At 38.1% G+C, this 15,620-nt stretch overlaps 1 protein-coding gene and 1 pseudogene across 8 annotated transcripts; both read left to right on the top strand.

Moving 5' to 3' along the window:
- Positions 1-328: 328 nt before the first annotated feature.
- Positions 329-7,213, top strand: LOC126607753 (probable aquaporin NIP-type; annotated as a pseudogene).
- Positions 7,214-9,169: 1,956 nt separating this feature from the next.
- Positions 9,170-14,672, top strand: LOC126607393 (protein WVD2-like 7). Of its 8 annotated transcripts, none has more exons than XR_007617575.1 (11): positions 9,170-9,804; positions 9,922-10,002; positions 10,475-11,140; positions 11,216-11,413; positions 11,517-11,560; positions 11,643-11,714; positions 11,812-11,920; positions 12,028-12,099; positions 12,384-12,494; positions 12,644-13,024; positions 13,895-14,038. XR_007617575.1 is itself a non-coding variant. In XM_050274958.1 (11 exons), the coding sequence occupies exons 3-11, from the start codon at positions 9,961-9,963 to the stop codon at positions 14,369-14,371; spliced, it is 1,791 nt and encodes a 596-aa protein (XP_050130915.1). In that variant the 5' UTR covers positions 9,196-9,644; positions 9,755-9,804; positions 9,922-9,960; the 3' UTR covers positions 14,372-14,672. The 8 variants fall into 8 exon arrangements, 5 of the variants coding, with proteins under 5 accessions (XP_050130920.1, XP_050130915.1, XP_050130914.1 ...); XR_007617576.1 differs by having other exon boundaries at positions 12,644-12,900; positions 13,895-14,035; XR_007617577.1 differs by having other exon boundaries at positions 12,644-12,836; positions 13,895-14,018.
- The last annotated feature ends 948 nt before the right edge of the window (positions 14,673-15,620 follow it).

The following is a 15,620-nucleotide window of genomic DNA, read 5'->3' on the forward strand; positions in this document are numbered from 1 at the left end:
ACATTAAATTACAAAATATCTTCTATGCGTTAAGGCATGCAAAATGTGAGCTGCGTGGTGCCGGTGAGATGGAAAATATATACTAGCCAAATTGTTAAATTGAGTTTGAAACCACGGGCTGAGTTTGTTAATTATATCAAATATTTTTAGCAACAAATTGAAGCAGAACACAAAAGACTGAACGAAGCTCTTCGGAGCCCCAGAGTAAGCTGGGCCAGACCCATTTTGGTACAAACCCTAACCCTAAAATAAAAGTCGAAAACTGATTGACAAATGCATGCAATTCAACCCTTATTTTCGTACAAGTTCGGTAATATCTCCGGTGGTCATGGTTATGGTTCCAGGAATTTCAGTTACATGATGATTAATCGTCATGGTTATGGTGTATTCGATTGGTCATATCTCCAGTGCCCACTTTAATCCGACATAACCTTCACCATCTTCCGCCATTTTCCACCCAAACACGCATTAATTAATCAAAAACTATTCCGCCCAATTAATTAATTAATCATGATTAAATTCTTGTCATATATTCATGCATCCAATTGCATAATTTGTAGTTGCCTCTGTATATTGCAGCGCATGTGTTAGGATCCATCCTTGCAAGCGGGACTTTATGCCTTGTTTTGGGTGCCCCAAGCGGTATATTTTGGAACATAACTAGTTGGATCAGACGTTCGATATTTGGTCATGCAGATCATTGCCTCTTTTGTCTTGATGTTTGTTATTTCAGGCATCGCCACAGATAGTAGAGCTGTTAGTAATTAATCCCTAATATGCTCATACATATGCATATGTGCACTGCATGCATGCATGCAGATTGGAGAATTGGCAGTAATTGCTGTAGGAATGACAATAACTATCGACGTCCTCGTTGCCAGGTACATATATACATATACATATAGCACATATATAAAATACAATAATATTGTACGTTTGGATATATAAAACTAACGTACTTGAATACATATATATGACATGGAGCAGACCGGTCTTAGGGGCATCGATGGACCCAGCACGGAGCCAAGGGCCAACAATAGTGATGCACACAGACAAGGGAATATCGATTTATATTGTAGGTCCATTCGTTGGCACCATATAGATATTAACACAGAGAAGCTATGAACAACAATGGATACCAGAATCGAAGAAGAATATGAGGAAAGATAGAGAGGAAGAAAGAGACAATGTATTAATGCTTTCAGAAATTCTTACAATGCTTTCTTACACAAATGAGAACCCTATTACTCCTTATATACCCATAAGAACTAATTACAACAGTACCCTTCTACCTGATTAACTAACCCATCTTCTAGATAATGCCATGTGGCAATTATGTTATATTGGTTATTACTCCCCCCTTAAACTGAACATGGATCTGCCAAGTGAAGTTTGAAACAGCTAAACACCTGAAACAAGATCTAAACTTGGACCTGAAACAGCAAGAGCAAGGTGTCTGCAGTGCTTTACAAACACAGGACCATGCAGGCCTTTGGTGAATACATTTGCAACCTGTTCTTCAGTAGGTATATATTGGACAATTAAATCACCCCGTTGTACCTTTTCACGAACAAAATGATAGTCGGTATCAGGATGTTTGATCTTCGAGTGAAAGATAGGATTCGAGCTTAGAGCTAAAGCACTCATATTGTCACAGTGAAGTACTGGAGGCACCAAGATTCACTGATGCATGTATTTGAGGAGAGATCGAATCCAAAACAAATATGCTGCAGAATGTGCTAAAGCTTTGTATTCAGCCTCAGTAGAGCTGCGAGATACTGTGGATTGCTTCTTAAACTGCCATGAAATGGGATTATCGCCCAAGTAAATCACAAAACTAGTTATAGAACGTCGGGTATTTATGTCTGTTGCCCAATCTGAATCAGAATAGGCAAACAAATTGAAATCCAAGCTCTTTTTGTAATGCAGACCATACTCAAGTGTTCCTTTCAGGTACCTTAAGATGCGTTTGACAAGATGCATATGAAGATCAGTTAGGGAAGTCATAAACTGACAGACCATGTTAACAGCCTGAGCAAGATCTGGCCGAGTAAATGTCAAATATTGGAGAGCCCCTACCAAACTTCGATAATGACTTGGGTCAGAGAGAGGAGCACCTTCTTGTTCAAGTAATTGTGCATGGGGCTTAGATGGTGTTGATGTAGGCTTACATGTCTCCATTGCTGCCTTCTTGAGAAGATCTTTAGCATATTTCGATTGGCTTATAAACAGTGATCCATCATCTTTATACTGAATCTACAATTCCAAGAAATAAGATAATCTGCCCATGTCCTTGAGATCAAACACTTTTGCAAGGTCACTGATCGCTGCTTGAACTGTTGTAGGATTGGAACCAGTGAGTATAATATCGTCTACATAGAGCAATAAGAGAACAATATCCCCTTTATCTACTTTAACAAATAAGCTTGTATCAGATAAGGAAGTTGTGAAACCAAGGGATGGAAGATAACTTGTAAACTTTGAGTTCCAGGCTCTCGGGGCTTGTTTCAAGCCATAGAGAGATTTAATGAGTTTACACACATAACTTGGACAGGAATGATCCACAAATCCTTGAGGTTGCTGCATGTAGACCTCTTCCTCGAGATCACCGTGCAAAAAGGCATTTTTAATGTCTAGTTGTCGCAGATTCCAACCAAACTGTGCAGCTAAAACAAGAATTAATCGAACAGTAGTGTGTCTGACCACAGGACTGAAAGTCTCTGAGTAATCCAGCCCTTGTTCTTGAGTGTACCTCTGAGCAACTAACCGAGCCTTATACCTTGATATTGTTCCATATGGATTTTTCTTTATTTTATACACCCATTTGCTACCTACAATTGTTCTGTGAGCTGGAGGTGGAACTAGAACCCATGTACCTTGAGCCCTTAATGCATTATATTCTTCTTGCATAACATGTTGCCATTCAGATTTACACGATGCTGCCCTAAAAGTTTTAGGTTCTTCAGGTTTTGTGATATCGGCCAGAAATGAAAACCCTCCAGGACATGCACTAGTAATTGACACAGAGCAGGACATATCCGAGCAAGACTCCAGTATTTGTAATGAATTTAACTCAGGGAAAGTGGCCAAATGAGTTGCATAATTCTTTCTTGAAATAGCACATGTTTGTAATCTAGTTTGAATCCGAGGATGAAGTGGTTCTTGTACAGGTAATACATGTGAATCAGTACTAGAGGAGTGCTCAGACAAAGGTAATAATACCTGAAGTTGAGTAGTATCGAGGACATGAAGCAAATGAGGTGGAGTTGGTGTATCACTTGTTGTAGAGTAGGAACCATTAGATGTTGATGCTGATGAGTCTTCACAAATGTGATTCTGTGGAGTAATGCATACATGAGAACCAGAGTTAGAAACCGATGTCCCATCCTGCTCAGATTGACCCCTTGTAGACCGCATGGGAATAGGAAATGGAATAATCACAGAGCTAGTTTGATTGACTGTCTCAGCGGATGCTACACCACTGTGAGAAGGTCCCAACCTTGCTGGAAATATTGACTCTTTAAAAATAACATGCCGTGATATAATGCATTTCTTAGACTGTTGATCGTAACATATTACTCCCTTATACCCCATTGCATAGCCTAAGAAGATACACATTTTGGACTTAAACTGCAATTTATGACTGTTATACGACTTGATCCATGGAAACACAGCAGTTCCAAAAATTCTTAAGGACTGTACCTCAGGCACTTTGTTGTATAGCAGCAAATAGGGAGAACTAAATGAAAAGGTTTTACACGGCATTTTATTAATCAGAAAAACTGCATGAGCACAAGCAAAGTACCAAAACTCACTACTTAAACCAGAAGCATTTAACAAAGTGAGAGCAATGTCCACCACATGTCTATGTTTCGTCTCAGAAATCCCATTCTGTTGAGGTGTGTAAGGGCAAGAAATAAACTGCATAATGCCTTTTGCAGCCAAAAAGGATGTAAACCGCTTGCTAGTGTATTCACCTCCACCATCTGTTTGCAAACCTTTAATTGTTAACCCAAACTGAGTGTGAATAAAAGCATAAAACTTAAGAAAAATTGCATACACATTAGACTTGTTGCACATGGGAAATATCCAAGTAAATCTTGTATATTCATCTACGAAAAGTACATAGTATCGAAAACCTTCCACAGATTTTACAGGTGTTGGACCCCAAACATCTGTATGAACTTTCTCAAAAGGAGCCAAACAACTATCATGTCTAACAGGAAAATGTATCCTAGACATTTTACCCTTAATACAAGAAATACAAGTAGTACAAGTCACATCTAACTTGTGTAAAACCTTAGACTGTTTTAACATTGCAGCCATAGTATCATGTGTAGGGTGTCCCAACCTTTGATGCCAAATATTTGATTTCACCATTTTCCCTAAGTAAGCCACTGGATCGCTTGTAACAAACTTGTGCCCTCTAGAAGCTTTAACTACTGGAATCTGAAATAACTCTTCGGGTTTACTCTTTCCGTGATACACCACCTTCCTTGTCTTCTTGTCCTGCACAAAGAACTCACATTCATCACATATAAACCAACTATTATTATCTGCACACAATTGTTTAACTAAAAGAAGGGTTCTGGCAATATTTGGAACATGAAGAACTTTACTGAGAACTAAAGAATGATCAGCAATATGAATTGCAGTGGAACCGATATGTTTAATTGGTAGACTTGAACCATTACCACTGGTTATATTATCAGACCCTTGATAAGGAGCCACTTGATTTAAAACATTTATATTTGCAGTCATGTGGTGTGAAGCACCTGAATCCATAATCCACAAATCCTGAGGAAGAGCCTGAGATGTTTGTTGTGCATTCATGGCAGATAGTGAGGCTGGAGGTGGCTGACCTTGATATGTGTAGTTGGCTCTATGAAAACAGTCAAGAGCAGAATGTCCTCTTTTTCCACATATCTGACACTCTACAATAAACCCAGCTGGTGTATTGCCTGTATTTCTGTGAAAACAGTTCACTGCAGTATGACCTCTTTTATTGCAGATTTGACACTCAACTACAACATTTGTTCTAGCTTCAGTATTGCCTGACCACGACCCAGTAACATTCTGACCTTGTCTTGTCCCTGAAGAGTAAGGACCATTTCCACCATAAAACTCGCGTCCTCTGAAGTTGTTACCAGTTCTATAGTTGTTGCTATTATTCCTGGATTGACCACCATTTCCAGATCTGTAACCCCCATTATAGGTCTAAGATCTGAACCCATGTTGCTGACCAGAATGAGAGTGAGCTACAAAACCATATCCACAAGATTGATCATGATGCCCTGGAGGAAAAGTATTAGAACCAAACATCTGGGACTCCACACCATGTTGATGAGCATTATTAAATGAACCCTGTGGTTGCTGAACAATAGTACCTGCTGTAGTAGCAGGTATATGAGCATGGTTTTGAGAATTTGATGAAGATGCACCACTCGAAGATCCACTTCCATACATGACAGATCCCAAACTAGTATTCTGACCAGACTGAGAACCCTGAACAAAAAGAGCATTCATATTCTGAGACAGTAGATTCATTTCTCCTTCAACCTTCTTTTCAGTGCCAAGTAGTTGGGCACAAAATTCCCTTAAGGTAATGGAAGATTCATGTGCCAAGATAATTGTGCGAATAACACCATATTCCTTAGGTAAACCTGCCAGCCCAGCAATGATAATATCATTGTCAGAAACTGTTTCTCCTGCAGCCATTAACTGATCTCTGATATTCTTCAAACGCAATAAGTATTTATCAATGTTATCTGCCCCTTTCTGAATCATATGCAACTCTGTTTTCAAATGGTTAACTCTAGACTTCGAAACAGACGCATATCTTTCAACAAGATTCGACCACGCTTCAAAAGAAGTCCTGCACCCTAAGACATACTCCATGGCCTCATCTGTTAGTGTAGCAAGCAGCAGACTAATAAGAGCCATGTTAGTAGACTCCCAATCAAGAAACTCTGTGGTAATCTCCCTTGTAATACCAGTCTCTGAACTCACGGCATACTTTGATGGACAACCAATCGTACCATCAAAATGACCAAACAATTTGTACCCTTTAAGAACCGACTGAAACTGGAAGGCCAATTTAGCAAAATTATCATCTCGAAGTTTTATAGTCAACATACCCAACAAATTCTCAATCTTGAATGAAGAAGACGCCATTGGAAATAGATTCAATCAATCACAATTCTGAGCAAACCAAAAAAAAAGAATTACCAACCAAGGAACACACAACTGACTTCGAAAATTCACAAAAACAATACCCAAATAAGGAGAATGACACTCCAAATCACAACCCAAATTGCACACTTCTACTCAAGACACCAAATCAGGAGATTGAAACTCCAAGAATCATAGAAAGAATGACACTTTCTTCTTTAAATCGACAAGTCCTAGAGAATGATACTCCAAGGAACAAACACAGCACATGAGATTGAAACTCCAAGATTCATAGAAAGAATGACACTTTCTTCTTTAAAATCAACAAGTCCTAGAAAATGATACTTCAAGGAACAATACACACAGAATAATAAGTGCAGAAATCAACACAACAAGATTCTACCAAAAAAAAACCCCAAATCTTCGCTTCAATCAAATTCCAACAAATTGAACCACAGCGCCAAGAAAGAAACAAAAGCACCTGATTCGCTGAAAATCACACCACCAAATCTCCTAAGAACGCCGTTCCAGATAACCACCAAACACCCAATCTTCAAGCACCCAATCGTCAAGATAGCACCCAAATCAGCGGAAGTTTTCACCAGAACCGAGAGTGGCGACGAGCCTAAACCGGCGATGATACCATATTAACACAGAGAAGCTATGAACAACAATGGATACCAGAATCGAAGAAGAAGATGAGGAAAGATAGAGAGGAAGAAAGAGAAAATGTATTAACGCTTTCAGAAATTCTTACAATGCTTTCTTACACAAATGAGAACCCTATTACTCCTTATATACCCATAAGAACTAATTACAACAGTACCCTTCTACCTGTATTAACTAACCCATCTTCTAGATAATGCCATGTGGCAATTCTGTTATATTGGTTATTAATAGACTCGGTGGAGTTGCCTACAATCTCATTTGGTTCGCTGACAAACCACTGAGAGAGTTAACTGACAAAACCAATACTGCGGGAGTTAAGAAGAGTGCTTCCTTCATCAAATACGTTTCCGAAAACAATTTTTCTAGAACTTAATTACCACGAGCTGGTGGTCCAATGGTAAAATGTGGATTACGAGACTTCCTTAAAACTGAAAACTGGAAGTCTCGGGTTTGAAACCCACTACTAGTGTGGAAGCTAGACTTGTGGCCAAGGGGATGCTGAAATGACTCTGTGAGTCTTCCCCCCCCCCCCCCCCGGAAGAAGAATAACCGTGACTTGCTGCCAATTGTCCCTTTTAAAAAAAAAAAAAAATTCGTAGTTAATTCATAATCAATTATTACGTACTGTTGTGATGGAATCTATTGGTCGTCGATATCTTCTCCTTCTACAACCTGCTGCTGCATGACATGCATGTCAAATAGGTCGTACGTTGTTTGGAAGGAAGAATAAAAAAAAATTTAATTTCTTTTTTGTTGATTTCTTAATCGGTGTTAAATTAAATTGTTTTTTCATATTTTATTATTGGGAAGTGTTATTAACACTCCAAAAATCTGATTCTACACTCATCACAAGTGTATTTTTCTTTCCAAATATAGAAATTTTGGAGTGTAGAATGAGATTTTTGAAGTGCCAATAACAATTCCCTTATTATTTTATGAAATAATTTGTAACTTTTGTGTCGTGCTTATGAGGTATTTTAGGTGTACATTGAATGCGGTCACATGCGTGATATAATACTATTTCACGCAAATTATAATACTATTTCACGCAAATTATTTCCAAAAGCATAGGTAGTTCCCAATAATTTCAACAGGTAACCATATATAATTGGCTTACAATTTCCATAACTAGTTACTCTATCAAATGATTTCAATTGATGTGTAACCATGCATATACATAATGATATATAGCTGCCTTTATTTAATTAATATGCATATAAATGTGACCTTCCTGAGATGCTCCTTTTCATAAACTTCAAACTAATTATTAATTTAGTTATAAACATTAAATAATCGCACTTTGTTTAAAAAAGTTTAGATCCAAAACACATGGAGCTCCTCACATGCGTTAGTCATACGTTGCATAGAGCAAAAATTTCACATGTCCTTCTATTCAAAACTATCACATATTTCGGACTAGCTACTTTAATCGTTTACCAATCGTTACAGGTGTAGTAGGAACTTGTGAAATCAATCAATTGTACTAGCTAATATATATATATATATATATATATATATATATATATATATATATATATATATATTCGTCAAAGGATCTATATAAATATAAGTTGTCAAGTTATTTTCAAAACCATCTTAATCGATCCCTTTGTTTTTTATATAGTCTTCAAAGTTATGGTGATCAGCCATAGACTTTTCCATCTGATATGTCCCTAGCTCCCACCAAATATCTCTGGGGAAAAAACCCTTGACTCTCTCTAATCTTATGGTGCCACATGGGTAATTTTTGGTTGTCATTGTCTTTACCATCTTTGTAATATAAATGGATCAATGTCACCAACATTTTGTTTCTAAGAAAAGAAATTAAAATTAAAAAGCTATACATGTCATATAACAACTTGTATTATAGTTTAGCTATATTTTTCTTTCTTTGGAAACGAGAGATCTCACATTTAACTTCCATATATAACAAGTTTGTATAATATTTGTGTTGAATTTGATATCTGATTATGTCTTATTTTAAAGTAAAATATCATCGTATGAAAAAAATATTTATGCTCTATTTCATGTTTGGTTGATATAAGCTCACTCTCACTGGGGTTAGGTGTCTATTCTTTTCTTTTCTTTTTTGAATTGCTATCTATTATTTTCTAGTGGACGAAACCAGAGGAAAAAATAGAAAATAAAATAGAACAAAAATTATTAGTGTTCTTTTAACGGACAGGATTACAAGAACACAATTCAATAAACGGACAGAAATTGAGTTTAGAGAGGCGTTGCAGACCGGTATCTTGTATATGTTGGCCACGGCGGGACATGCACAGCCCTTGCACATGGCTCCTCCACATCTTTGGACTTCGTCCCATATGTGTATAATAATGTATTTGTGACTAGTCGGCCCACCCGGATTCTTAAATTCCTACGTTTTCTAATCTAACGGTTCTAATCTTTTCACAAGACTATATTTGTTGGAAAAGAAGGTATGGATGGAGGAAGCTGACCGTCCTGGGCAGAACAGAAGGCATTAACGACGGAAAGAACGGAGGATATGAAGGCGTTATCGAGGTGTCAGAAGGCAATGATAATATGATGATGCAAATGCAAACCAACCATTTTAAGCAAGTCCAACTTCACATTTTGATTTCGTATATGAGTACACTAATCACTCTCTCAATCACTCACCAAAAAGTCTTATGTCTCTGTCTCTCTCCTACCTCTTTCTCTCTCTAGAAACCTCGGAAGCTTGTTAGCCAAACAACAAGATCTAATCTTGCAACGCAAAAAACACGAAACCAAGATCTAAAGACAAAGACAGACAAGTGGGTTTTGTGTCCTAGATGCATGTGAGTGTGTTTTTGCTCCTAACACGCTTGCTTCTGATTCCCGACTAACATTTTAGCTCCTTCATTCTTCATAACCCAACTGTTTCATCCTCTGGAATCCAATCCCACAGCACTGTTTGATATGCTTTTCTTGTAGCTGTGATATGGGGTTTTGACTAAGGTAAATTCTTAACTTTTCTTGCAATTATTTAACTCGCTCATTTGGGTTTTGGATAAATTAATGGACTTGCTTCCCATGTTTTGCTTGCTTATTAATTTCTGATTTTGTCTCTGAAAGATTGGCATTTCTTTGAGGTTTTGAGGGCAGATTGTAGTGATGTCTGGGGAGATAGAAGAGCCCTTTAGTTTTAGCTTTCAGGTACTTCTCTTCTTATGCTCTTTAATAATTTTGTTAGTGAGAATGCTTCTTAAATTCTACACCAGTATGAAATTAACTGCTTAATCAGGAAGATTATGGCCCGTTTGATAACCGTTTAATTTTATGTGCTTGATATGAGGTTCAAAGACGGATATAAATATACGCCTAGAGGTTGATTAAATGGAATGTTCACGTTATGGTAATTAGTAAATCGTACCAAAAGCGCGATGAAATTACATACCGGGGTGATTAGTGAACTCTGATCTGTTCTTCTGATCGCTGATTTGCATCCCTTTGATTTACTTTCAGTAGAAGTGCTCAGAAATTGGATATTAATGCATCCATTCTCCCACAATGTGCCATTCTGCTACGAATTTTCAAACTAGTGGATGAATTGACAAATTATGTTTAGTGATTCATTCTGTTTTGTAGTCATCTGCTTTTATAACAGCTACTTCTTCGAAATGGACAGGCGGACTCTTTACACTCTGGTTCCATATCATTTGGGAGGTTCGAAAACGAAGTTTTATATTGGGAAAAGTGGTCGTCGTTCTCGCGTAACAGATATGTTGAAGAGGTTGAAAAATGCTTGAAACCGGGTTCAGTTATTGAGCGGAAAGCTTACTTCGAAGCTCATTTCAAGAAGAAAGGTTTTCCCAAACCAAATTTAGTTGAGTGCTATAGCGGTACAAGTTATCAAGTCTGTGAAAATGGTGTCTTGGAGAGTGATGCGTACGGAGAAGAATTTGAAGACGGAAATGAAGACAACAGTTGCGCTCAATTTGATGAGGGCTCCGAGGGTTCAGAGTACCACGGAGACAGTGAAGTGAATGAATATGAAAAGGAAGATCCTGAAGTTTCATTGTCTGATCTTCAGAGGGCATCAGAGTTGAACGATGAAGATATTCTGGTCGCTATTAAAGATGATAATTCCGAGGAAACAAATCAAATTGGAAAAGGTTGTGATATGTTTTCTTCAATTATCGATGAACCAGAGAACAATGTAATTGAGAATCATGATGGTGATGCTGTGAATGCTGATGAATCATATAATTCTGTTAAGATAAACCCCAAGACTGCAGCAGATGATGAAGTTAACATGACTATTGTGGAAAGTTTGCATAGTTCTTCTTCAAAGGTATGTTCTTCTATTAACTCATTTTTGTTTAGTTGGTATCAGTATTAACTATAAATTCCTCGTTTTCCTCTCTAGTTGAAGGCTGGAAAAGAATGCAAAATTTCCAAGTCCAGAGTAAAATCTAAGGCCAGCATTTCTCCGGTTAAGAGAAGTATTTCTTCTGAGTCGTCTAAAGATTGTACAAAGAACTCTAATACAAGAGAAAGAGAGGGTACACGAAGAAAAACCGCCATTCCAACTACACAATCAGTTCCCAGGACTCCAAAATCAGAGGTAAGCATTTTATCGTCTTAATGATGTTCTTCACCCTCTACATAGTATATTATAAGCATATTGGTTTCTCTAAAAACGGTGTGCCTTTGGATTCTACACGCAGGAATCTACAAATCTGAAGGGAAAATTTGCTCACGAAAGTAGAAGGTATATATTGGTGATTGCAAGTAGAAATCCTAGATGCTTTACTGAATGGAACCTCATATGCATACTTCTTGCATTGTTCTAGTGGTAAGAAACTTGGTGAACCTCAACCTCCTGCCGTCAAGCCTGAGTCCAGAGGACGCAAAAAGGCAAACAGGTTTATTAGAATTTCTTACTGAATGCTTTGAGTGTTTCTATCTTTCAAACTGTAAAATTTTCGTGAAGTCACCCTTCTGTAGTCCTCTCTCGTATAGGCTTCACCAAAGAGTCAATTTGACCAAGTCTAATATAAGATCAAGTGTTGCAACTTTCAATTTCAAAAGTTCTGAACGAGCAGAAAGGAGGAAAGAGGCAAGCCACCATGTACTTTCTCTGAATTTGTTGTTTCTTTAGATTTTGGTTTCAGATTTATATGGCTTACAATGCTGAAATTGACTTGTTCCTTTGTCCTTATGGCTCATACAATCCAGTTCTTCACAAAGATGGAAGAAAAAATGCATGCCAAGGAAGATGAGATGAATAAGATCCAAGCAAAAAAGCAGGTATATGAAATCATTTGATTACGTTCATGTGAACATAATACAGAATTATTTCACAAATTCATATTTTCGGATGCATCAATGTGTTGAAAAGATAATTATATCCTTCAAACTAGTGCTGTACTTGCCAACGGCGGTTCTAATTCCTATTTGGATGATAAAGTATATAACTGAGGGAGATGCATGATTGATGGGTTTCGGTTAATGTTATTGCTGAATTTTCCTGAATGCATGCTCATGAAACTTCTCTTAATATTCTCAACGGGTTTCGGTTAATGTTATTGCAGGAAAAAGCCGAAGCTGAGATGAGACAACTCCGCAAAAGCCTCAACTTTAAAGCAGCACCAATGCCTTCCTTCTACCATGTAGCTGTGAATGCAGCGCCTGATGGGAGCAAGGTAAATAACTGCCATTCATAAAGGCATGAACTTCCAAGTGAATCGATGAGTTCAAATTTGAAATAGAGCATAAATTCAAGATTAGAGGATGACTTTTTGTTCCACTGTGTTGCATGGTTCACCACTTTGCCTAAAACTCCTGCGGGAAGGATGAATCGCTTCCGAAAAGGAATCTATTGATTCTCTCCCAATTGATTGGACCGTAGGTGTGATGATTTAATTCACGGGTGAAGTCTCTGGTTCTAGTCCAGGATGGCTCAGCTGCGCCAAGGAAAAGAATAGAAGAAGCATTTCACTCCTTCATGCATGCTCCACTTGGCTCGGGAGGATATAGCTCAGTTGGTAGAGCTCCGCTCTTGCAATTGGCTCGTTGCGATTATGAGTTGGATGTCTAATTGTCCAGGCGGTAATGATAGTATCTTGTACCTGAACTGGTGGCTCACTTCTTCCAAGTAATAGGGAAGAGGACTGAAACATGCCACTGAAAGACTCTACTGAGACAAAGATGGGCTGTCAAGAACGTAGAGGAGGTAGGATGGGCAGTTGATCATATCTAGTATGGATCATACATAAACAATAGTTAGAGTCGGCAACTTTTCTAGGGTTCCCTCATCTGGGATCCATGGGGATGAAGATCAAGTTGGCCATTAGGAACATCTTGATGCACTATCTCCCTTCAACCCTTTGAGCGAAATGCAGCAAAAGGAAGAAAAATTCATGGACCGACCCCATCATCTCCACCTCGTAGGAACTACAAGATCACCCTAAGGACGCCTTCGGCATCCGGGGGTCGCAAACCGACCATAGAACCCTGTTCAATAAGTTGACTGCATTAGTTGTCCGCTTTTAGGTTGGGTAGTAAGGGTCGAAGAAGGGCAATCACTCATTCTTAAAACCAGCATTTTTAAGAACAAGGAGTCGGGTGGAAAAGGGGGGAAAGCTCTCCGTTCCTTGTTCTCTTGTAGCTAGATCCTTTGGAACCACAAGAATCCTTGGTTAGAAAGGGATTCCAACTCAGTACTTTTCCCTTTGAGATTTTGAGAAGAGTTGATTTTTAGAAAGCACAGTTTAATGAAAGTTGTAAGCTATGTTCGGGGGGAGTTATTGTGTATCATTGGCCTCTATGGTAGAAATAGTCGGGGCCCTGAGAGGCGGTGGCAGATGTTAGCGGTTCGAGTCCATTTATCTCCAACTTGCGAATTTAGCCGATACAAAGTTATATGATAGCACCCAATTTTTTCTATTCGGCAGTTCGATCTATGCTATGCTTTATCATTTTATGTTTTTATTTTTTGCACCAAACAGTTATTTTCGGAATGTGAACAAGATTTTGAAATGGAAAATTGAAAAATAAGGGCCCCGTTAACCGCGATATCATGGATTTTCTATATATTTTTCAGGTTGTATCTACCAAATTCTCTAAAGTACAAAGCAAGTCAACAAATCCAGGGAGTGGAGCCGCTGCAAGATTTCCATCACATTCAGAGGCTGGCAAGGTTGAACCTCCCACTGCTAACGTTTCTGTAAACACAGCTGATTTGCATGAGGCCTCGAGAGAAACTAACAGCATCATGGCTGATCCCTCTGAAACTAGTTCAGTTTCTTCAGCTACACTGAGCAGCAGAAACTTATCCCGGGATACTGCAACTAAAAGTGAACACCCCAGGACGAAAGGAAGGGAGAAGGATGCTAATTATACGCAGAAACATCGGTTATTAGAGAGCGGTAAAATGGCAAAAAGTCAGAAAGCTGAAGGGAAGCAGAAAGTGGGAGTCCAAAAAAATGGCAGAGAGATGGCAAGGAAGGGTATGAAAGGCGGTGTCGGCTTTGGAAGCAGTTCAAGAATGGGTCATCTAACGGTTGGTGTTGCCTCATGAATGAACACCAAGAGATCAAATATATTCAGCCGTGCAGGATGAACACTGCAAGCCTGAAATTTAATGAAAGCAAAGCTTGTAACAAACCATGCAGGCGAAGGGATAATAATATATGGTTGTGCTGTTTGAGGGAGTAGAAAAATTGGAAGCCTAGGCCCTCTTGCCACCTTTATAAATTAAAAGTTTTATTAAATTTATTCATCGTGTGATGAAACCAGGTCATCTTCCAATGTAATCAAGCATCTTGAAATGGATTAATGAGTGCATTCGCTCTTAAATTTGATGTCCCGAATTTGATTAATCCATCTTCTTCATCATCGCTTGTATAAAAATTGTGGCATGAAAAGTTGGAGAAACTTGACCCATCTTTACGGATTGGTGGATAAAATCCCGGATATCTCATCTCGAGATTTCTCCTTGATATTTTTCCTGCCCATGAAACATTCGGCATTCTAGAATTCACACAGTCGACTCCAAGTAGTGAAATAATACTTTTTTGTTATCGTTGTTGTATGAAACACTCAGAAAAGTCACTAACTAGTTTGACTCCTAACTTCAATTGTTTCAGTGAAGTACTCAGTTGTTTAGATTCGGTTGTAAGTTAGAGTTCCGTTCCTTTTGTTGATGGGAGAGTTACGTGCACGGCAAGTGCACCATATGTTAGGGCAAAACCGTGTTTTGCGCGAATAGTTTGACTCAGATTTCAATTTTGGTCAATATAGTTTTTTTAATTGTTTCAATCAGGTCCCTGAAGAAACAAGTGATGAAAAGTTGGAATCTGGTGCTTAAAAGGTTGTGTGGGTTGGAATGTCGTAGGGGAGATAGATATACTCCATACTCCCATCTGTCTCTACTTTTGACTCTAAATAGTAAATACCAAACATAAGGCCCCTACCATGAATTAAGCCTACCTATTACCCTAATAGATATTGGTTTATACTTATTGCGTTTGATTCATGGTTATAAGATCTCTCCAGCTAAGTACCATGTCTTATATTAGACCGTAAAATTGATAAATATAATTTCCAATTAAAGAGCTAAAAAGAATCACGCTAAAGAAATCAGACCACATTTATCCCTAGGCAGCCTACTAATAACCAGTTCTCCGTCTATTAGTTAAATATTTTTTTTTCTAAAAACGCTTTTAATCATTTAAAAATATTTCTTAAATAAACTATTAATGATAATGAGGGTCCTTCACCGTATTTAAAAATTTGGAATGAAGACAAAGGTGAAAGGAAGGAGCCAG

Source organism: Malus sylvestris, chromosome 16 (assembly GCF_916048215.2).
Source record: "Malus sylvestris chromosome 16, drMalSylv7.2, whole genome shotgun sequence".
Classification (NCBI taxonomy): Eukaryota; Viridiplantae; Streptophyta; class Magnoliopsida; order Rosales; family Rosaceae; genus Malus; species Malus sylvestris.

What these genes read in the sequence shown, in the direction of transcription:
- LOC126607393 (XM_050274957.1), top strand. Translation starts at nt 9,961, where the DNA reads ATGTCTGGGGAGATAGAAGAGCCCTTTAGTTTTAGCTTTCAG. An exon ending in GGAAAGAGGCAAGCCACCAT is followed by an intron (nt 11,921 to 12,027) that starts GTACTTTCTCTG and finishes CATACAATCCAG; the next exon opens with TTCTTCACAAAGATGGAAGA. An exon ending in AGATCCAAGCAAAAAAGCAG is followed by an intron (nt 12,100 to 12,383) that starts GTATATGAAATC and finishes ATGTTATTGCAG; the next exon opens with GAAAAAGCCGAAGCTGAGAT.